General features: G+C 37.5%; 2 protein-coding genes across 3 annotated transcripts in view; one reads left to right on the top strand and one right to left on the bottom strand.

The window, feature by feature from the left end:
• Positions 1–1,852: 1,852 nt before the first annotated feature.
• Positions 1,853–22,976, bottom strand: part of LOC121728976 (phosphatidylinositol 4-phosphate 3-kinase C2 domain-containing subunit alpha) — a 38,881-nt gene continuing 17,757 nt past the window's right edge. The window contains 19 exon segments of the mRNA XM_042117331.1: positions 1,853–2,535; positions 3,003–3,137; positions 3,348–3,493; positions 4,988–5,181; positions 10,774–10,974; positions 11,275–11,382; positions 12,364–12,497; positions 14,904–15,060; positions 15,323–15,473; positions 16,118–16,273; positions 17,721–17,850; positions 18,066–18,153; positions 19,050–19,207; positions 19,687–19,860; positions 20,082–20,170; positions 20,738–20,871; positions 21,067–21,233; positions 21,850–22,016; positions 22,355–22,473. Of these exon segments, the coding sequence (XP_041973265.1) occupies positions 2,407–2,535; positions 3,003–3,137; positions 3,348–3,493; positions 4,988–5,181; positions 10,774–10,974; positions 11,275–11,382; positions 12,364–12,497; positions 14,904–15,060; positions 15,323–15,473; positions 16,118–16,273; positions 17,721–17,850; positions 18,066–18,153; positions 19,050–19,207; positions 19,687–19,860; positions 20,082–20,170; positions 20,738–20,871; positions 21,067–21,233; positions 21,850–22,016; positions 22,355–22,473 (2,737 nt within the window). The 3' untranslated portion in view covers positions 1,853–2,406.
• LOC121728979 (nucleolar protein 58-like) lies at positions 5,895–8,335 on the top strand. Of its 2 annotated transcripts, XM_042117336.1 has the most exons (3): positions 5,895–6,127; positions 7,439–7,743; positions 7,777–8,335. In XM_042117336.1, the coding sequence occupies exons 1-3, from the start codon at positions 6,001–6,003 to the stop codon at positions 8,308–8,310; spliced, it is 966 nt and encodes a 321-aa protein (XP_041973270.1). In that variant the 5' UTR covers positions 5,895–6,000; the 3' UTR covers positions 8,311–8,335. The 2 variants fall into 2 exon arrangements, with proteins under 2 accessions (XP_041973270.1, XP_041973269.1); XM_042117335.1 differs by having other exon boundaries at positions 7,439–8,335.

Raw genomic sequence — 22,976 nt, 5'->3', positions numbered from 1 at the left:
CGTTTCCCCATTTTTCGTCAAAAGGGATACAAAGTTTTTGGCTCACGTATTAATGTATAGATTAAGAAGGTTTCAGAAGTTTTTATCAGAAACGATTTGAATAGTACATAAAAAAATAAAATTCAGATATAACATTTTAAATGTATATTAAATATTACATTGCCGATATACAACACACTATACGGTTCAGATATAATAATATGTTCACGTACAAAACTTTACAATAATAATATGTACAGTAGAAAATTTAAGCCGCGTACGCAATTGCGTGCTCGTTGCGTACATTTTGCACGCACAATACTGCTCAAAACTTTGCTCAAGCCTTCCGCTTTTCAGAGCTGAATTATACTGATACTTTGAGCAAAATATAACACCATTAATTTTATTTCATAACTTTGCATTTTAACTTACATTTGCTTATGAATATAATTTTTAGGCGCAATAATACTAAAGTGTAATACTAGCCTGAGTTTATAAAAGCGTACGCAAAAAATATACTTTTAGTCACAATATTCAATATTCATAGGTAAATTATTGTAGATATTATTGATTTACTATTTGATATGAGTAATTATCAACAGTAAGCATAATTTTTAAGTAGCAAAATGATGTAAAAATAATTTCATTAAGTATGTCAAAATTAAATAGCATGCAGTGATCTAAAATAGCGAAATTTATAAGATGACGCATGTATTAGTAATTAAAAAAATAGAACATAAAATTTAGAAGTTTATTTTATTTTTTACTATCTGAGAAACAGTCGTTGAAAAAGCTTCGCAATTTTTTTTGTAAGATAATATATTTTGAGACTTTAAGCTACACAGAAAACTGTTAGGATCAGACTGCGCAGATAACTTTAGACAAAATGTTGTACAAAATATATGAATTCGATAATAGTTAAATATAAAATATAACATTCAGATCTAAAAATGATAATCACACATGAGTACATAATTAGCGAACTAGGAAGCACCACACAGTTGACAAAGGGAGTTAATTCAATATTTTTGGAATGTTAATAAAAACCAATATTCTTTTTTGGTAAATCCAATAAAACTGATCATTAGACTAAAAAAACAAGATAAACAAAACGAAAATCAGACTAACTAGGTACATCGTTTATGAGTATAATCAAAATTGCAATAAAATCTTTCATCCCATCATTTTTATGCGAAAACGAAACAGCGAGCTTATATCAAGTTTGTTATATTCCTATAATTGATTTATATTAATTATAAAATACTGCTAGATATGTCGATACATTAAGCTATAAAATTACACTACTTGTTGTAAAAATGTATAAAAATGCCTGTAAAAAATATTGACGCAGATTTATACACCTCACGTCAATAGTTCTTTTATCCGTTTAGTATCTACTTATAAAAGATTACGAAAACCCTATGGCAATCTCAAAAAGAGATAAAAAAGGGATGTAGGTAATCTCCTGAAAATATTATCCATTTCAAGTATAAAGACAGTTTGATAATTTTAACAGTAGCATCGATAAACGGTAAAAAGAACTGTCTTTCTTAAACTGTCATAGCGTTATTTGTTTTAATATGTTCAGCCATTAGTATTTCTTATCTGTGTAGTACAATCTAAATTGACGTTTACCACTACCATGGTAGGACATAATCACATAACATCATGAGCGGTAGGACATTCCTTTATGAGCTGTTGGACGTGTTTTCATGATCCGTAGGACGTAATTAGAACGTCCCTACACTAACGATAGGATATGCTAAGCGATATTATGATAGTCTGTAAAATTGCATGAGAGAATTTATAATCGTTAGGTTGAATATACCTGGACATTAACATGAGCCGTAGGACATGTTTTTATTAGTGGTAGGACATGTATACGTTAGCGGTCGGAACATGTACACAAAAATAAAAGGCAAAAGCTTTACCCTCGTATGAATGATTCAACTCAATAAACATTTACATGCATATTAGGACTCGTCTACACGACTCTCATATTATGTTTACATTTTAAGACATGTCTACTATAGCGTTAGTTTTCCACATGACTATTTAGATAATATTATATAGTATATGCTTGTATAATAAGCTAGAAATCTCGTTCATGCAAACATTACAACGTACCAATTCTAGACTCTGAGAATATCACGTTTTTAAGAAACTTTGTTTAGATAGTTAGGTCTTGTCCATACAAACATTACCACGAGCCTATTATAGACTCTGGGATACCTTAAGCGGGCCCCTAGACGAGCAATTTTATTGCGTAATATCACGTATTTCGTAATATTATTGACCGTCTAGGGTTGATTAGAACATCGCGCGCCTCCAATCGTCTAGGGGCCGGCTAAGAAATATTGTCTAGAAAGCTAGGTCTCGTCCACACAAATGTCACGTGCCCATACAAGAAACACGTACGCGGCGGCGCTACCGCGGTATGTATTCTAGAGGGTACCAAGCTACCGTCTCCTCGCGAAGATTCAAGCTTGCCAGCGGTATAACAACACCTCCCAGAAACTGGTTTTCCTGTAGCGAATCGTAGTTCCATACCGTCGCCTGAAATTAATAAAACGAAAACTCTGAAACATATTCTAAAACATTTCAAAGTAATAAAGAATAGACGCGAAATTGCGTTTTTTATTTTTAACTGTCCTATACATTCAGCAAATCAATAATAATATTATCTTTTAGTTTGGCGATTGCTTCTTAAGACTGACTTTTCAATCGTCAGAAAACTTTCACGTGGAAAAATAATTTTACACTGGCAGACTCTGTCTAAATAACGCCGAATTTATTCCTCAGGTATTAAAAATATATTCCCTGGGATACTTAATTATTGCGTGTGTGCGTGAATTCGTGTACTGAGGTGTGTACGTATGTACGTATGCAGATAAAAACGCCTATACTTGTTAGCGTGTTTATCTGCGTACGTGTACGCATGTGCGTGCTTAACCTGCGTGCGTATGTGCGTGCTTAACCTGAGTGCGTATGTGCGCGTTTTCTTTGCGTGAGTGCGTCTTTACCTGCAGGCTGCGCGTGCGCACGACGTCGAGCGGCAGACGGTATTCGAGCATCTCCATGAAGGATGGGTGTGAGTTGCGTTTAAGCACGCGCGTCTTGCGCTTCGTCTCCTTGTTAGGATCCGGTGTCAGGTAAACCTGAAATATGGTGTAAATAAAGTTAGTGAAATCGTAAAGTGAATACAGGAAGTATAATTATTTTCCAAATATATTTTCCGGAGTGGCATGATACAATCAAACTAAACGTGTTTATACTGTTGTCTTGAATTAATTTTCCCATCCTTTTTGTATTTGCCACGGGTCGTAAAAATGCGGTGTAAAAAATCTATTTTTTAAATTATTTCTTACCTTAACATAAGGGTTGGGCGGCAGTGACTGCGGTCCGCACGCTAGCGACTGGGCGTGTAGTATGAGCACGGCGAGCACGCCGCCCGCGTACTGCACCGACAGTTTGAGAGACCCTGAACCACTGCTCTCGGGTTCAACGGCTTCGCCTGAAACGTATGATTGCTAATGATTTTCGACAATATTAATAAAAAACAAATATATAAAGCTCCTGAAATTGGCGATATAACCGCCACAATCAGCGGAGCTTTCTTTTACATACAAACATTTATTTTTTAAATATAAATTTAAGGACGCTATCACAAAAATTATTACAAAAATTAGCAGGTCAGTACGAATATCGACGTTAAGGACATTAAAGGCTGTCACAGACAGAGCAGGTAATGTATATTAATGTACATTACATCCCGGGATGTATATCTTTACATTATATTAATGTATCACACACATAACAGGTAATGTAATGTATCTTTCCCAACATTTCAATGCTAAACGCCCCGCTTGACGCACATTTCAGCTGCTAAAGTTTTATACAGGCTGTTCTTATTTTTAATGTTGTAATACTATGGCCTTTCGAGTTACTTGCTATTAGATTCACTTAGATAGTTCATCAGAAGATGATTCGGATTGTAATTTTGATGCGCGCATTGTTACATATTGTGCCAAAAACAGAACAATGTGGATTGAAGATATTTGATTGAAAATATAGTCTCTGGGGATCAGACTGCCTGCAGTAACTGCTGTGAAGTGCTGTGCTAAGGTGGCAAGTGGCAACACTGTGTATCTGTCTATCATACACATATAATATAATCACAGAAAATTTTGAACACCCTATGAAGAGAAGAGATGTATAGTAATATACAGAAATATATTGAGATGTATTTAGATGTATCAAAATATAAATGTATATTTTCATATAGCTCTGTATCTTAAGATATATAGAGATGTAAAAATATACATTATAGCTGCTGTGTGTGGTCTCCTGACGATTTCTATAGAAAGATGTATTGAGATGTATCGTGCTATAATATACATCTTTACATTACCTGCTCTGTGTGTGACAAGCTTTAAATAACATTCAATATCAGCGCGTTTTGTACAGTGGCGGTTACGACGCTCGCCACGTTCTTGATAGGGCGAAAATGAATGAAGAAATTTGAGAGCGTTTCTTATTTTTCTTATAAATGGAAATGTTATTTATTTTATATAAAATATTTAGCTATTCGTACAGGAGACCAAATAAGCAAAAATTTTTTTGTATATTTATTTTCCTTAGTTCAGTGTATTTAGCTATAATGGTATACCTAGGTACCATTATAGCTAAATACACTGAACTAAGGGTAAGTATCAAACCCCATTTTTTAAATCTTTTGCGATTATTGTGATGGTTAAAACGTATTTATGTGAAAATTTTGTATGCGGCTATAAAATTTTTATGATGTAGACGTGGAGATGAATATATTATCTTTCATTTGAAACCACAATTTCCTCGCAGTGTGACTCCGCATTCTTTAAAATGGTACATGAAAATCGCTGATATTTGTGAAAAAATGTGATAGCGTCCTTAATATAAGCAATGAATGATACCTATCACTATTCATGCCCCCCCCCCCCCCCCCTCCCACAAACCTCCCCAAACCTACCTCGTCTCAGCCTCTGCGGTTCCACGTCCTGCTGGTCCCTCAGCAGCGGGTGGAAGAAGGTGTACACGAGGTCGGAGTGCGCGATCTCGTCCGCCAGGCTGAATAACGACGTGAGGAAGGCCTGCACGTCGCCGAACCGACGCTCAGCCACTTGACGGATGTTGGACCGGCCCACGTGGAGACCGGACGGGAGACTGGAATGGAAAAAATATAGATGAATCTTCGGGTACTTTTCTCAACTGGTTGTAGGACATCTCTTCAATGTACCCATGACCACAGAAAATAATCACCAGCTTTATAAGTAAGCTGCGATGGACGTACCGACACACAAATTTTCAGGACAGAAGACGCTCCCTAAAACGTAAGTCGTTGTAAACGTAACTAAAATGTAACGGTCTTACCACAAAAGATTTAAACATCCATTGAACAGTTGCTTTGTACTGATTTTGTACTGATTTTTTTTTCTAATCAACTGTTCAACAGGTGTTTCAGATAAATATCATAAATGGGATATTAATATTGTGTCTGTTTGTACGTTTGTCTGTTAGCTCTTCAAGGCTATACGGTTGACTTGTTATGAATGATTTGGTATGGAAAACCAACATCCACGGAAAAGAACATGAGATAAAGATATTTGTTGCGCAAAAATATACGTTTACGTTATGAACGAATTTCGAGAGGGCGTCATATAGATTCTAGTCAAGGATGATAATACATTAGCTAAAAATTATATTGAGAACTTAAATAATGAATACATTTTATCATAGTTACATAATGTAACATTGATACATATTAAAAAGATATTAAAACACGGTAAAACCGCCCAGTTCGATTATCGACGAGAATGCGATAAGATTACTCATTGTATGGTCGATACTTCAGATAAAGTATTATTGATCACCGGGGCACAAGCGCTGAATGTGGCTAAGAGAAACAACAATAATATGTTTTGGTGAATAGCCTTGAAATACAAACATATATTTTGTTGCTGAGTTTTTTGAGAAGAGATAAAAATGCCTCTCTTTAGTAGTTTCAAGAAAACTTTCCGGTTGAATTCTGTACTCAAACCGAGTAAGGAGAATGGAAATATTGGGGAACCGATCTGCGGCGCTTACAGGATTAACAGAGAAGAATTTATGAGTGAGTTATTGTGTTGATAAAATTCAGAACGATAAACAGTTTTAGTAGTAACTTAGAGCAGGAATGTGTTAGTTAATCATATCTTTATGTACAGTCTATAATCTATTACAAGGTGTTAGATTTGTAAGCTTATCTATACTAATATTATAAAGCGGAAGAGTTTGTTAGTTTGTTTGAACTAGCGCGTTCAAACAAACAAACTAACAAACTCATCTCAGGAACTACTGGTCCGTTTTGAAAAAAAATTACAGTGTTAGATAGCCCATTTATCGAGGAAGGCTATAGGCTCTATTTTATCACGCTAATACTAACGGGAGCGAAGAAATAGAGAAAGATGTGGAAAAAACGGGGGAAATTATTTGAAAGGGCTTATTTAAACGCGCTAATCTCGGGAACTACTGGTCCGATTTGAAAAATTCTATTAGTGTTAGATAGCCCATTTATCGAGGAAGGCTATAGGCTATATTTTATGACGCTAAGACTAATAGGAGCGAATAAATAGAGGAAAATGTGAAAAAAACGGAGGAAATTATTTAAAATTGCTTATTATCTAAGAAAGTACTGGAGCAATTTTTATGTTATTTGGCACACATGATGAATAGACCACGTGAAAGGATATAGGTTTCTTTTTTGCGGAAAAAGAAACCTATATCCTTTCACGTGTATCCTTACACTATTCAATCGTTTTGAGTGATTTAGACGATTAATTTTGTCAGGCCAATAAACAACTGAAAATTTAAAAAAAACTACAATTTGGTGCAGTTTCATTACAAACTTACTAGTGTAATTATATATTCCATGTCGAAATTTTTTTTATTTGTTAATACGATTTAATTCACCTTTAATATATTTGAGAATTTGATGTTGCGCCCGCGATCGTAGAAATGTTAATAATTTCTAGTGCTTATTACTATAATTACTTTTATCTAGTTACATAGTTTCTTTGTTTTATGCTATTTTGAAATATAGGCAAGTTATTTTGTAAAAGTTTCGCACTAAACAGTATTCACATATGAACTCATCACAGTTCTTAATGGTTGCACCCGCGACAGCACTTCAAACCTGTTTTGTGGCCCTTCATACATTTGATGAGGTTTTATAAATCATTGTTAAGTCTAGTAAAAATGTATCCTTTCAAGGGATATTTTATTAATAAATATGCTTCATTTTGCCTGTAGGAAGCTATAAGTGTGTCAAACTGTTGCACCCGCGATAATGGAATCGCCCTGCTGTCAATCCTGACTAACAGAGGGTAAAGTGTGACAGCCCAAAGCCCGACTAACAAGACTCATTACTATGTTTAAATTACAGGTAGCAAAGACCTAACGAAAAGAAACACATCGCCCATAGTACAGATGACATATACACAACCTACTCTCAAGCATTCTCACAGCACGGACAATATGTTAAGCAATAGACAACTACCTAATACGAGACAGAGTATGCCAGAAATAGCACACCCGGAACCAGCACCAAGGAAAAGTAAGAATGAGAAGGAACAAAGAAAAGTAGAAAGACATGAGGCAGAAAGAAAGTTGGAACTAGCACAGAAGAAGCGAGAAAAACTAGTTTTAAAAGAGCAACAAATACAGAAACTGAATAAAGAACAGGAAAAGGTACAGAAGAAGGAGGCGAAAGTACAGGAGAAGGTTCAAAAGAAAGAGGTAAAAGAGCAGGAAAAGTTAACAAAGAAAGAAGTAAAAGAGCAGGAAAAGTTAACAAAGAAAGAAGTGAAAGAGCAGGAAAAGGCACAAAAGAAAGTGGTAAAAGGACAGGAAAAGGCACGTTATAAAGATGTCAAATCAGATGTGAAGACATCGAAAGTTAAATCGAAGAAGAATGCCGTACAACAACCGCAATTAGTTAACGTTAATGTCACTATTGCACCAACCCGGGTTATTCCAGAAGCTCCAAATTATTCTACAAATACTCTAGATAGTTCTATAAGTAGAACTAGTGGACCACCACCTTACACTGAAGAACCAAACATAACTCCAAATGGAAATGATAACACAGGAAATACGAGTTTTTCCACACCAGCCGAAGATTTCGGCAGTTGGGATTTAATTTCAGAACATAGACAACAATTGGACAGACCTAAAGCTGCTATAAGCGGCTCTAGACCGACACACATGGCTTTACATTACGACATGAGGGATAGAAGAGACAATAGTGAGGTTTAAGTAAATTATGATATACTTATATTAAAGCCGGTAAGTATCTATTTTGTTGTTTATCAATTATAATGTTAAATACACAATTCCTTATTTTATTATTAATACCGTAAAATAATGAAGAAAGGAAACCACTTTAGTTAATTTATAATATCGGTCGCAGAAGACCAATTTTTGTGCACAGGTGACAATGACAAGTAGCCGTACTGGTCAGGGTCCGGGAGCTGTCAATCTAAAATGTCCTTTCATACAGTGCATGTATTTGTTTGATGAAAATAGAGCACAAAACTATAGGAATTCGAAACGGTAGGTTTTGCAAAGCCAAATGTTTAGAATTAATAATAAAATAATAAAAATCAATAAATGTATATCTTTTATGATGTGAAGTGGTTTGCCTAAAGTGTATTCAATAGAAATTTTCTTTCGGACCATACTTGGCAACGGAACATGAAAATCAATATGTATGTGCAAAGGTGCTCTCACACAGCAGTTATATAACATTAGATAACATTTTTGTCTAATTTTTTTTATACAAATTATAACAAAAGACACGTTTAATTTTTGACATGTTGTAGCGTATGTTACACGCTGTTATAAAATGTTATATATGACGAAGGAAGAACACCAGTATTGTTTTTAAAATGTGTGATGTCAGCATTGCTGACATCACTTTCTTTATCCAAATTATTATCAAATTCAGAACTCATGCTGATATAAGTAGAAAAGCACTCACTAAGTAAAACTCTTCTTTTTAAATTCAAAAACACTTTTATTCCAACTATTCTTAACACAACTCACAAATGTCTTCTTAAAATTTAGCGTAACAGCACTATTATTTGATCCTTACTGCACAAAAGCTCAAATCAAACAGAACCGATTGAGTGTTGTGCAGCAGGTTTTATAGGGTTTGAACTTGTTTACAAAGTAATGCAATTTTAAAGAAACAAATGTTATGAGTTGTAATTATTACATCAAAAATCAATATTTAAATTTACAAATTAGTAAACTTAATTATTTTTATTTAAGCTAAACAACAAATAGTGTTATTCTCAATTATTGTAAATATTGTAATTTTTTAAACAAACAATTATAAAAAGTAATAACAATAATTTAAATCATGTTTTTAATGCAATAGCATTTAAAAATTATAATTAACATTTACAAATCAAGAAAACTTAAAATATGACACCTTTTGATTTTAGTATTAACACCGGAAGTATTTTATTTTTAATAATTTTAACATTCCAAAATAAGAATCTACACTTAAAAATCAATAAATAATATTTTAATCAATAGTTCATTGTAATTTTGATTGTTATTAAAAAGGAAGTAATAAATTGTCTATAGTTCTACTCTTATAATTTACTGTTGCGCCGATATATAACATAAAGTATATAATAACTGCTGCGTGGAAGCACCTCAACATACAAATCGATTGTCATGTTGCGTTTTAACAAACCAAATAAGCAGAATTAGTTGTCTAAAATGTGTAGGATTTGAAGTTTTCCGTGCATCGAAAACGCGACATAGGCCGACCAAACGACGTAGGTCTGTCAGCTGCATAGGAATCAACTTCCTCGGGTATACAAGTCGTACAGTATGAAGAGGGTGGCCAGACCCTGGCGGTATACACGGAGTAGTGCTTTGCCGGACACATTGTCATGATGCAGTCACTCGTTTCGATAGCGAATTTTGTCAGCATCATAAATATGTACATTCATGCCAAATTACAGCTTTGTAGGTCTTATAGTCTCTGAGCAAAACCGCGGACAGACAGACGGACAGACTGACGGACGGACAGACCGAAACTATAAGGATTCCTTGTTGACTACGGAACCCTAAAAATGTATGGGATTTGACATAGCTTACCGCAAACGCTATGACTCTTAGTAGTGCGTTATGTCAAATCAATTATACAGGGTGCATTTAAACCTTCCTGCCAAATTTTGATATATTGATCCTTGTTAAAAATAAAAATATACGTATTTTTTCTTTTATAATCACTCAGTACTAAAATGTTGAGAAATAGCTTCCGAAAGTTATCCTTAAAAAACACTACAATTAATGGACACGACGCGTCACCCGCGCGTGATGTGACCCCGCGCGCGCGCCTTCCCTCGCGTTACCCCCTCTCATTTCCTCGCACCGCGAGTGACCGTTCTGCAACGATTTAAAATGGGATAAAATATGTTAATAAAAAAAATATTACACCCAATTTTTTTGGTTAAATGGACTCTTCTAAAGATACCTAAGCCCTGGAAAAAATTTGGCAGGAAGGTTTAATTGCACCCTGTATTATTAACATCTATAGTATGTCTAAAAAATGAAGAAATTAAAAAGTGATTTTTTCTTAGATTGATTTGAAAGGGATGACACTATGATGTTGCCACTTTTTAATTTCTTCACTTTTTTGACAGACTATAACTTCGCTTTAGAAACTAGCAAATGCACTTCTCAGCTTCTCAAACTCACCTATGAACTTTAGCCAGGGGGAAGTGCAGACATATCTTCTGGTATAGCTCCGTGAAGTGTTTGTACGAGCGGTACAGTATGGAGGGCGTGGCCTGCCCCTGGCGGTACACACGCAGGGCGTACACGTAGTGCTTTTCCGGATCATAGCGTTTCTCGTAGCTGAGGCACTCCACTCGTGTTAAACGACCCTCTTGCGCCATCCTGAACGAAAAGTATGGATGTAAGTTACATAAATAGATCTATTCTTTCACTTATAAAATATTTCAGGGGTCATATTGTGTGATATTGTCTTTGACAGATAAGTTAGAAAAGTCACTTGACAAAAACGACAAAACATTATATAGCTTATTCAATATGTAAAATTTTTTATTAGAAAGGGATTTATGTAGAGTCAACGAGCTTTTGCAAGCAAGTTTATAAATGAATAAATGTTATATATAAATAATTGTCATTTAATATTATGTCACATAATTCTTATTAAAGTATGCGACTTCAACTTACGTGTACGTTCGGGGCATGAAGGAGAGCAGTTCAGACGTGGCGTTATTTTGGTCGCCGCTCGCTCGTAGCTGAGCGAGGTTGTGTAGGAAGAAGTTTATTGGTGTAAATCTGTAAAAATATATCAGATAAAACATTGATGGACATCCGTGTGTATGACAAATGTCTATAACATTAGAAGTTGAAAACTGTATTGGCAGAGTAGACATAACTAAGGAGTACATCGACTTCAAACAAACGGGCGAATATACGCACGCGACTGTCACTTTTAACATGTTTTACAATGCTTAGGCCCGTATTTTTGGTCAGTACTCAAGATGCATCTCGGTCTCAAGACACGGTTTAGGCTCTGTGATTGGTTGACTGTCAAAATTTGGACAAATTACAGAGCCGAACCGCTTCTTGAGACCGGGTCGCATATTAAGTACTGACCAAAAATACGGGCCATAGTGACGCACCGGCCGATATGACATACTATAGTCTGTCAAAAAAGTGAAGAAATTAAAAAATGCCAACATCGTAGTGTCATCCCTTTCGAATTAATCTAAGATGACACTACGATGTTGCCACTTTTTAATTTCTTCACTTTTTTGACAGACTATAGGTCAAACATATAAATTTCGAGATCTCTTCTGAGTCGTTAGTTCTGTTTACTCCGGTATGAGGATTACAGAAATTAACGATTATGAACAACGTAGGTACGTTATATTAAGTTTTATTATTTAATATTAAAGTACTAAAAATAAAACATTCATAGGAAACCCATGCATTTCAATGTTTTTGGTCATTCTGTCATCATGAAGAAAATTTCAAACTAGATAAAAAAGTAATTATTTGATAACAATTGTTTTTATTGGGATGCTTTAGATATGAAATTTTATTACTTCCAAGATGAGATAATTTAAAAAATGTTTGTGCTCACAGGTGTCTAACAAATATTATTCCTGTAATTATTATTGTTTATATGAGTAATAAAAGGCCTAAACTATGCCTAATAAATACGTGCCAATATTCCTACTATACAGACTTGCTCTTTAGCGTGGAGTCTGTAAGAGTGGGTAAATATGGGCGTAATATTTCTACTATACTGACTTGCTCTTTAGCGAGGAGTGTATAAGCCTAGCGAAGGCGGCTGCGGCCTCGGCGTTGGATGCGGAAGGCAATAGCGCCGCACGCACGTATGCCACGGCCGTTGACGACACACCCGGCACGCCTGATGACGCCATCTGTGATTGGATAATAAGGATTTACCCTACAGATCGGTTACGTGTTCTCGTATTTTTTTTATGTAATAAGGGGGCAAACGAGCAAACGGGTCACCTGCAGATGGAAAGCAACTTCCGTCGCCCATGGACACTTGCAACATCAAAAGAGCTGCAGGTGCGTTGCCGGCCTTTTAAGAGGGAATAGGGAAGGGTAAGGAAGGGAATAGGGAAGGGGATTGGGCCTCCGGTAAACTCACTCACTCGGCGAAACACAGCGTAAGTGCTGTTTCACGCCGGTTTTCGGTGAGCCCGTGGTATTTCTCCGGTCGAGCCAGCCTATTCGTGCCGAAGCATGGCTCTACCACGATATAAGTATTATCACGTTATAGTTATCGTAGCAATATTTTATTTTGCTAAGTTTACCATTATCCTACATAATTTTTCCACGTTCAAAATTAAACTTGGACGACATGGCGCCTTTCGCACGCGCCATGTCGTCAAACAGCTCTCGTGACATTTTACAAAATGGCGGCGTTAGTTCTGCTACAACATTTCTGCAAGTTTCACAAAACATTTTAAAGGAAAGACTTAAGGTGGCCATACACGGGACAATTATCGTAACGATTTATCTCCTCGATGTTAAAATCGAACGACAAATTGTACGTGTGTACTCGTAGCAATATCGCCAACGATTTTACGTTCAAAAGATCGATTGGACGATTTTCTTGACGATCGATCGAAACGACAAATTGTCCCGTGTATGGGCACCTTTAAGTGTGGCCTTCGATCAAAAGAAAATGCTATAGCTTTTTGACATAGCTGGGCATTAACTCGTTAATCATTAATTAACGAAGTTAATTTTTTGATTAACGGATTAACTTTTATGTTAACTTTTAAAAATATTAACGGACTCGTTAACTTCCGTTAATATGCAGAAGTCCGTTAATCGTTAATCCAATGCCTACTATTTACCGCACGGCATCACGGCGCAGCGCGAAAACAGGTTCAGACAGTTAGTATGAAACGACAAATGCCGGGCGGGCGGGCAGCGCGGCGCCGCGGCGCGACAGCAGCGAAAAAAAACAATACTAGATACATTTTCAGGCGCATGCGAGTGAGACGAGATTTGTTTCGTTTTATCATTTTATTACTCAGCGCCGGTGCTTATAGAGAGAGTGATTTGTTTATTGTTATTATAAATCATTTGCCTGTTGATAAAGAAGAGTGCAGTATAATTTAGTTAGGTAGAATACAATAATTATAGATATTTTGTTTTGTCCCTAACATGTTAACTTCCAAAACCTTATGCGGGCGCCAGACATGTGATCAAATACGCAAATCCGCCAAGTGTGGCACTGACATTTGCCTATTTGTGCAAAGTTATTGTTGGCATTTTCCTATTTGTGCAAAGTTTGCTCAAACTTTGAAGCCCATGTCTGGCGCCGGTTTTAAACCAACAGGTTTTGTATGTACACTAACGCAATGATATAAGTTACAACAAGGCCGATGATATTGTACTTATACAGATATGTTACGTCCATACAATTTTCCGGCTTAAATATCTTCCGAACAATTTTCAAATTCAAAATTGCAGACATTGATAAATTTGACAGATGAGTGAAACAAAAGATACGAAAAACCATTTACGTAAAAGAGACAGTTCTATTTTTAAACGTCGAATCGTATCGCTGTCTCTTTCTTCGCCTGAGCTATGACGAAAATTCGATTTTTTCCAGATTGTTCGAAAAAATAATTGAAAATGTAAATAATCGAGGTATTTATTGCAATCAAGACATGTGGTAAGAGATTCCATGTGTTTTGTTTACTTTCGAGTCGTAATTGGTACATTTTCGATACACGCACGACGTCATTTTCAATTTATTTAGGTAAGACAAGACGCGGCACGTTCGTGACTGCGCTCGATGCAGACTAAACAACAGACGGCCCAATTGGGCCGTATTTGAAGCTTCACAACGCGCGCGGTAGTAACATATCTGGTTTGAGTATTTGATCATTGAACAAGGCCATATTACATAATTATATTAACTGATTAACGATTAACGTTAGCTTGCGTTAATTCGCATAAAATGTAACGCTTTAACGTTTAACGAAGCTAATATTTTTTTTAGCGGATTAACGATTAACGAAGTTAACTATTTGATTAACGGTGCCCAGCTATGCTTTTTGAGTATGAAATATAAGAACATGTCATTATGATATTTAACTACACGAAGTGCTGGAAGTGCTGCGTGGGCCGCTCGCCACCGTACAGCTGTACAGTGACGTACCAGCGCGAACTGGTCCATTATGTGGTCGTGGTGCGCGCGCACGACGTTGAACGCCATGCAGCACAGATCCACGAAGTGCTGGAAGCGCTGGGCGGGCCGCTCGCCGCCGTCGACGACGTACAGCTGTACAGTGACGTACCAGCGCGAACAGGTCCAGTATGTGGTCGTGGTGCGCGCGCACGACGTTGAACGCCATGCAGCACAGCTCCACGAAGTGCTGGAAGCGCTGCGTGGGCCGCTCGCCGCCGTTGATCACGTACACCATGTCGTGAGTCAGCACGAACGGTGCCCGGTCCCTGTTACACAAAATATAGTAAAGACTCGCACAGCTCCCTGTCTGTATACGCAAAGTCTCATACTACCGTTATATGGAACAAGGCGGCTATAACATGTACGCGTGTAATAATAGTGATATACTCGCCTTCCATATCACGGCAGCATATTATGACTCTCGTATTGATCATTAATTTTGTATCACAAGCAGCTCATTTGGAACTTTTTGCAACATCTGCCTATTAATTTCGCAACGTACAAGTCAGCAAACTAGTAGTGAATTACCTCTTGAAGTTGCCAAACATCTGCGCATCACCCAGGAACTTGCCAAAGTCGATGTGGAACAGGTGGCCGGAGGTCTTAAGCATTATATTGTCGTTGTGTCGGTCACAGATTCCGAGTAGATACGTCGCGACGCTGTAGCCCGCGCATGACGCTAGGACAAAAATGATTGCATGATTTGATTAGTTATTCAGTTACATGCGTAATCACCTGCCTTGGTCCATCGTGAAGGATCCGTTGGAGCATACGTCGATGTCGCTGTCTTGCAAGAATAAAATTACCTCTTTGAGTGTTCATAGCTGTTTTATTAAATTCAATCAATACGACCACATTGTCAAATGAAATATGAAACACCAATTTTATCATTTTTCTGTCGTGACATTTTGCCTAAGAGCCTGTCCTGGCGTCGACGCAGCGCTGTCGTTTGACGTATAGCCGGCACTGCGTCATCGCAACGTTATTACGAAGCAGTCTTAACGTCAACACCGACTAAGTGGGATTACCACTTCGTCTCGGGGGCTGCTATCTGTCATGTTCAACCAATATTCATATTTTTTTTCGACGCAGCGCTGACGCAACGCGTCGAGTGGACTGGCTCTAAGGGTGGGAACTGCGACCGCACTAGGTGTAACTACACGGCTGGGGTGTGAGTTGCAGCGTAGTGTCGCTTAGTGTTGTCTCCCCTAAAATATGAATATTGATTGCTGTGAAATGACTTTTTATGATCATTTTACAATTTACAACAAAAGATAACATTTTACTCGGTACCATTTCCGACATTTAAACATTGATACGTACCGGTAAAGTTGTCCCTCGCTCGCTGGTACTCCAGCTCAGATGGGTTGTGTTTGGCGAGCCACTCGGCTATGGGCTTGTCCTTGAATGACCCCGTCAGACCCCACTCGGTCTGTATAGCTCGGAGCGTCTCTGCCTCTGAGACTATTTCTATCATACCTGAAAAGTAATAAATTATAAACAAAAAACTTTTTGAAAAAAAGATTTTATTTAAATAGTTTAAAAAGAAGAAAATAAACTCCTTAAAAATTTTAACTATTAAGTTATTATCCTCAATATATTATACAATTTGCATGATAATAAAAGCTTGTCGCGCGATTTGTAAATAAACTAGTACCAATTTTTATATTATAATTAACTATATAACTGAGTAAATTGATATTATATTTTTATTTTAATAAAATCAAGTACTGATAGATTGTTAAGTCTCGTTTAATATCGTCGAAGTTTATAATTTATTTTTTGTTTTTTAATTTCTGGCTAGATTTCTGCATGACTAAAAAGTTAAATTTCATTTAACAAAAGTGACCGGATTCAACCGGGCATTTTATGAAACCCGGCTGTCAGTCACGTCGTCATTTCACGTCACGTAAAGTCACTACACGACACGTAACGTCACGTCATGTCACGTGACGTCACGTAAAGTCACGACAAGACACGACATGACACGCACGACACGACACGACTTGAATATTATTTTTCAATTGCAGAAGTGCTTTAAAATAACTATTCCCCTATCTCAGCTGAGCTGCCATATTGAATATAGAATGCCATTACATTCGTTTCCGAATTACTCTCAGTAAGTCCTTTCATTAAATACCCATAATGCAGAAGTGCATTAAAAATAACTATTCTCGTATCTTGGATGAGCCGCTATATTGGATGTAGAATGACGTTACATTCGTTTTCGAGTTACTTTCAATGAGCCCTTTCATTTGATACCCATATTGCAGAATTGTATTAAAAATAACTAATCCCCCTATCTTGGATGAGCCGCCATGTTGGATGTAGAATGAAATTACATTCGTTTTCGAGTTACTCTCAAAAAGCCCTTTCATTTAATATCCATATTGTAGGACTGCATAGAAAATAATTATTTCGCCATCTTGGATGGTCGGCCATATTGGATTTAGAGTGATGTCACATACCATATCGTGCATGGTCATCCAAACTAAACAAAAATTTCAGCTCAATCGGTTAAATATATCCACCTTAAAATTGAGTTCCAAAATTCCACCGTAACATACATACTTACATACATACAGAGCAAGTTAAATAAAAGCTTTTAATAATAATAAAAAGTGTGTTAATGCTAGGTATTTTTTTCATGTCAAACAATGACCTTTGTTCATTGTTCTGTAAGTAAAAGTAATAATTATGATATTTTAATAACTGACATTATCTAGATATTCTCTGATGGCTATTAATCGCACGAGGATACATTTTTAACTTTTTTACGGCAACCACACAATTTACCAAAGTAAAAGGCAGAGGCAATTCCTATCTTTCAAGTCTTAGCTATAACCTATCGTATAAAAAAAAAACCTATCGATTTGTTTGTCAGCTGTTGTTGATTCCAAATAAAAATATTATTGTAATTGCTTACCCCTATTGTTACTAGTCGGTAGTGCCTGAAACGTGACCATCCGAAGATCCAAGCCAGCGTTCAGCCACAGACTGTCCATGACTTTGATCACTTGTAACACTAAGGCGTCCTGCCTCAAGTCGTCACCTACCTGTTACGTTAAATAACCCAATTTAAATAAACTCTTACCACCTTAATAATAAAAATATTTGATAATGCTCTAAGCTATTTGTTTGTATGTTTTGTCCTTGTCTATTGCAATGTCGAATGTGTGAAAAGCAGGAATTCTAGAAAGATAAAGGCTTTCTCAACGTAATGTTTAAACGTTCATCCGTATACCCAAGAATTGAAAAATATAAAGCTAACCTTAAACATGGCGGGTACCACCGCATTATCGACACCGATAAAGTTGATCTTCAAAGGTAGCGTGTTAGATGAGAAGTAGGAACATGATCTGTAAAGAAACATTTATGCATAAAATATATAAGAAACAGTAAATAAATTAATGCTGCCGGCTCTATTTACGTACTGTTACAACCCTAGTTAGTCCAATTCGTTTACTTAGCATTTCTATTATTCTTCGAGATTTTTCCGTTTGCGTTGCAGTTTTCGTTTAGCATTCATTCTAGTTCAATTTATCGTACAGTTAGATTCTGGAAGCCGGGCAAGTAACGTGTGGGTAGTCAGTAACTAAGTACGCATGTACGCAAACGAGTACTCGTTTTTTGAACGATTTAAAAAAAATCAACGCAAGGAAAGTTAAGAATATTCTTCTATTTTTAAATATTGATCATCTCTTTTTTTTATGAAATAAGGGGGCAAACGAGCAAACGGGTCGCCTGATGGAAAGCAACTTCCGTCGCCCATGGACACTCGCAGCATCAGAAGAGCTGCAGGTGCGTTGCCGGCCTTTTAAGGGGTAATAGGGGAGGGTACGGAAGGGAATAGGGAAGGGTACGGTAGGGAATAGGGAAGGGTACGGAAGGAAATAGGGGAGGGTAGGGAAGGGAAAAGGGTAGGGGATTGGGCCTCCGGTAAACTCACTCACTCGGTGAAACACAGCGGAAGCGCTGTTTCACGCCGGTTTTCTGTGAGGACGTGGTATTTCTCCGGTCGAGCCGGCCCATTCGTGCCGAAGCATGGCTCTCCCACGTCAACGTGGAATCTCTTTTTTTTTCAAGTGAAGTTATGTTTCGATTGCCATTTTACTCCTGCATACTACTTAAACAAGATGATAATTTATATAAGAAGTGAAATAAGTGCAAGAAAAATAGTGTACGATAACCGCAGACAGACAAACACGTCAAACATATTATAAGAAACAAAGGGTTAAAAACAAAGTATACTCACTTGACGTCAATGTCGTGTACGTATCTATGCAGGGCGAGCGGCAACGCGGCGGGCTCCTGCCGCAGTAGGCCGGCGAGTTTCTCCCCGCCCGCACACAGCGCCCTCTGACGTTGTGCCTCCTTCGCACACTTTACCGACATCGCCACTTCTGCTACAGTCTACAAAAATGTTTCATTATTTATACTTTGTTTATGTTGATGATATCAATTTAAAATAATCAACAGTCGTGTGTCATTGTACCCTTGAAGAAATTGATTCATATGCAGATGGCGGACCTACGTTATTGTGTCAGATTATGTCAAACTAGCTATTTGACCGAGCTTTGCTCGGTATTCGATACAACACGAATAAAATGAATCATTTAGCTAGATGGATTTATCGCCCCCGAAACCGCCTATATACAAAATTTCATGAAAATCGTTGGAGCTGATTCCGAGATTCCAATGTCGCGATCATTTAGCTGGGCATACATAACATAACCTGAACAAATTACAAAGGCAGATCTATGAAACTATTTCTGTGATACATTTATTTACAATCTAACTACGTGGTTACAATCTTACACATTTGTATTTTAGGACTGCACTTTAGTCTTTATTAACTTTGTTTATTGTCTAGAAATACTTATGAACTTTACCTTTACAAGGAGTTGTTGTCTTAACAGCGTTTTCTTGAGATTATCTCCGCACACCGCTAGTAAAGTCTGTAGGATCAGTCGATACCGCCAAGTAGCGGTGATACACGCGTCGAACTCGTGACCGTCGTTGGAGTTCTCTTCTATGTTTATACCTAGAAATTCTTGATTCGGTGCCTGGAACAGACAAATCAAGGGGTTGTATTAGTAATAATCTACCCTCATACTTCTTTCTACTTAACACCAATCTTAACTGATACTCTCTCAGCGTCTTTATATGGTCTATTATTTATTGATTTGATATCAGTATAATTCAATGTTTGGGCACCCCGTGAAAGTTCAGAAATAGTCTATCGAGTTAAGGAAAAACTTACTCAAGTAAGCGAAAAAAAAGTTACCTGTGGTACGTTAGGTAAGGAGTGCACTAGCAACCAGAATAGTTTATGTGCTACCGCCGGCGCAGACAGAGCGCGCGATATCAACAACTCTGAAAATAAATAACAAATTAACGTCAGTCCACATTACTTAAGTATTTATACAATGGATACGCTATACACTTTGTCCTTTTAATAGAGGTCCATTTTGTCGATTCCTGATATGTTAGAAAAGTCCCTGGACATAGACAAAACAAAATATTGTGCTTATTTATTGTTAACAAGCTAACCTTGGCTTAGCCAACACGCTTTCTTTACCGCTTCTTTGTAGAAACGCCGATCAAAATGTATGGGACAGACATAACATTAGTCGAATGTCAAGTTCATAAGTTCATTATCGAACGTGTCTGTCAATTTCGTACATTTTTTAGAGGCGATTTGATAAAGAAGCTATAGACGTAGGTTACACGCTCAACTTCTCATCAGTTTAGTCCATCAATCTGCTAAGATTGACGCGAAACTGAAAGTCTAAGCAGTTGATTGACTGACTGATCATTTCTTTATTATGTAATTTAGCCATAAATTTCACCATCAGTCTGAGACTGACGCCAGATTGATGACAAACTGACCGTGTAAGCTAAGTCATAAAAACGTGTCGGCATTACGTCTGATCCACATACCGGCGAGCGGACTACACTCGTACGTCTCGTAGCGCAGCGCCTGCGTCAGCTGTGGCAACACCCGCAGGAGCTCGTCGTCCGACATCTTGTTGAGCAGCTCGGCGGCCATCTTGCGGATCTCGGCGTCTGGAAAACTGCATAAAAGATTTTCTATATAAAAGAGGTGATCCCGATGACTAATATGTTTCCGACTTTACTAAAGTGCCAGACTAGAGACAGATTCAACCAGATGACTGTGACATATACACTGTAGATATTTTTATTAAAAAGGTAACTGTTCATTATTAATAGTATAACCATGATATCGTACCAGGGCACTAGCAACTCACCAGGGCAGCAGCAGGTGTACAGCATTAAGTGGGGAGGGTGGGGACCATCGGTGTACCAGCGACAGGAGCTGTGCCCGAGCCTCCGCCGCCCAGCTCGTAGCAGCTAGCAGCACGAGGGGCAACGCTCCCGGCAGCTGCACCAGGTATTGACGTTTCTCCCACATTACCTGTGTTATTGAAGTGTATGTTAAAACTTACAACTCGTCTAACACCCGTAGATAGTTTTCTCCAGATTACCTTTACTCGACTCAACCTTAAGGTGAACGCACACTAAGCCGAACCGAACGAACCGAACGAATCGAATTTCCATAATGCCTTACTGGGATCCTGCCAGATTCGACCGATTCGACGCGGGCAAATGTGCGAGGTTTCATAGGATTTCATATACTTAAAGAATTCTATTTTTTTTTCTTTCGGCTCGTTCCATTCTTTCGGCTCCGATAAGTGTGCGTTCACCTTAAATACTCAAAAAATTATGAGGTTTTGTTGAACAAATGACATATTTTTTGTTTCGAAATGAAAAATTCGAAAACGTGATTAAGCTTCATAAGGCAGGGTAATCAATGTTTTAAAGCGCATAACTATTCAAGGCCGCTACCTTTGTACTCAAATATGTCGGAGAAAGACAACCAGACTCTGTATTATTCGCTGCATAAATAGTTTTATTTGTACAAAGATGCAGATAAATAAGGAGATAAAAACTTACAAACATAAAGCCGTTCCCTTCCTAAATAGTTTGGTTACTAAGGCATTATATATTTATTATTTATAGTACACAATTACCTCTCTACCCTCCGTAGGCATTCTCTGATAAGCGCCCTGTTCTATGAGGTGCAGTAGCTGAGACTGTGTGTGTCCGTCAAGCGAGTCGAAGCTCGGCAACTCCTCCGGTGTCTTGACCTTCTCACACTCTGTCCACTTCACACCGGTGCGAGTGTATGATGGTATTTCTGTAATAGATTTCAAGGATTTCATTTTCGTAAGACCTATCTTCAGTCGATGATACTTTCATTGACTGCACTCTTTACTCTACCTAAATAACTCAAAATTGGGCCCCAGAACATAACACTAATATAATAATTAAAAAGGCAAATAAAAAAATTTGTAGAACACGAGAACACTGTCCTTTTTCGGATTAAAATTTAGTGTTAATCTAGAGCCTAAGCTACAGGACTAACGAGCATATTGCCCGCAGCGGTGATGAAAAACCAATAAATGTGTCATAATATTTGACAACATGAATAGGAACTTATTAGTGTATGCATACGTGTTTGTGTGTGTAACTGACCTATATTGACTAGCGCGCTAGGAGTGGGCGGGGCGTGAAGCGCGGGCGGGGCGGGGCCGAGTCTGCGGTCGCAGCGTGCCGGCCACAGCGACAACACGTACTGACCGCTGGCCAGCATCCTGTGCGCGACAGAGATAGATGTATCCTCTAATATTGACATCATACGAGACAGAAAAAAATATTGAATTAGAGCCAGTCTTCACGGCGCGTTGCGTCGACGCAAGGTATACAAATAACACCTTGGTTATTTGTATGTAACACAACGCAACAGCAGCGCTGCGTCGAAGCAACGCTGACGCAACGCCCCGTGTGGACTGACTCTTACTCTATCAATTTACTACCTTTTCAAAATGATATGTAAGTTGCTCCTTCTATTAAATATTACAATAGAAAATTAATATGAAAGTCAGTTGTTTTACTTCTACACACCTAATTATTGTTGAAATAAAATCAAAATAATTCTATATTTTAGTTACTTTACACTATTATAAAGTGTGTTACACACATTACAGGATAATTGTCTGTGAATCGGTTCTGTATTATCTGTGTTCCATGTATCTCTTAATGACATTGAGTAAATTAATCTTTGATTGCAACAACTAACGTGTTTTCTTCAATTATA

This window comes from Aricia agestis, chromosome 7 (assembly GCF_905147365.1).
Source record: "Aricia agestis chromosome 7, ilAriAges1.1, whole genome shotgun sequence".
NCBI classification, from domain to species: domain Eukaryota; kingdom Metazoa; phylum Arthropoda; class Insecta; order Lepidoptera; family Lycaenidae; genus Aricia; species Aricia agestis.
The sequence above is the reverse complement of the archived record's forward strand: the minus strand, read 5'-3'. Positions and strand labels throughout refer to the sequence as shown.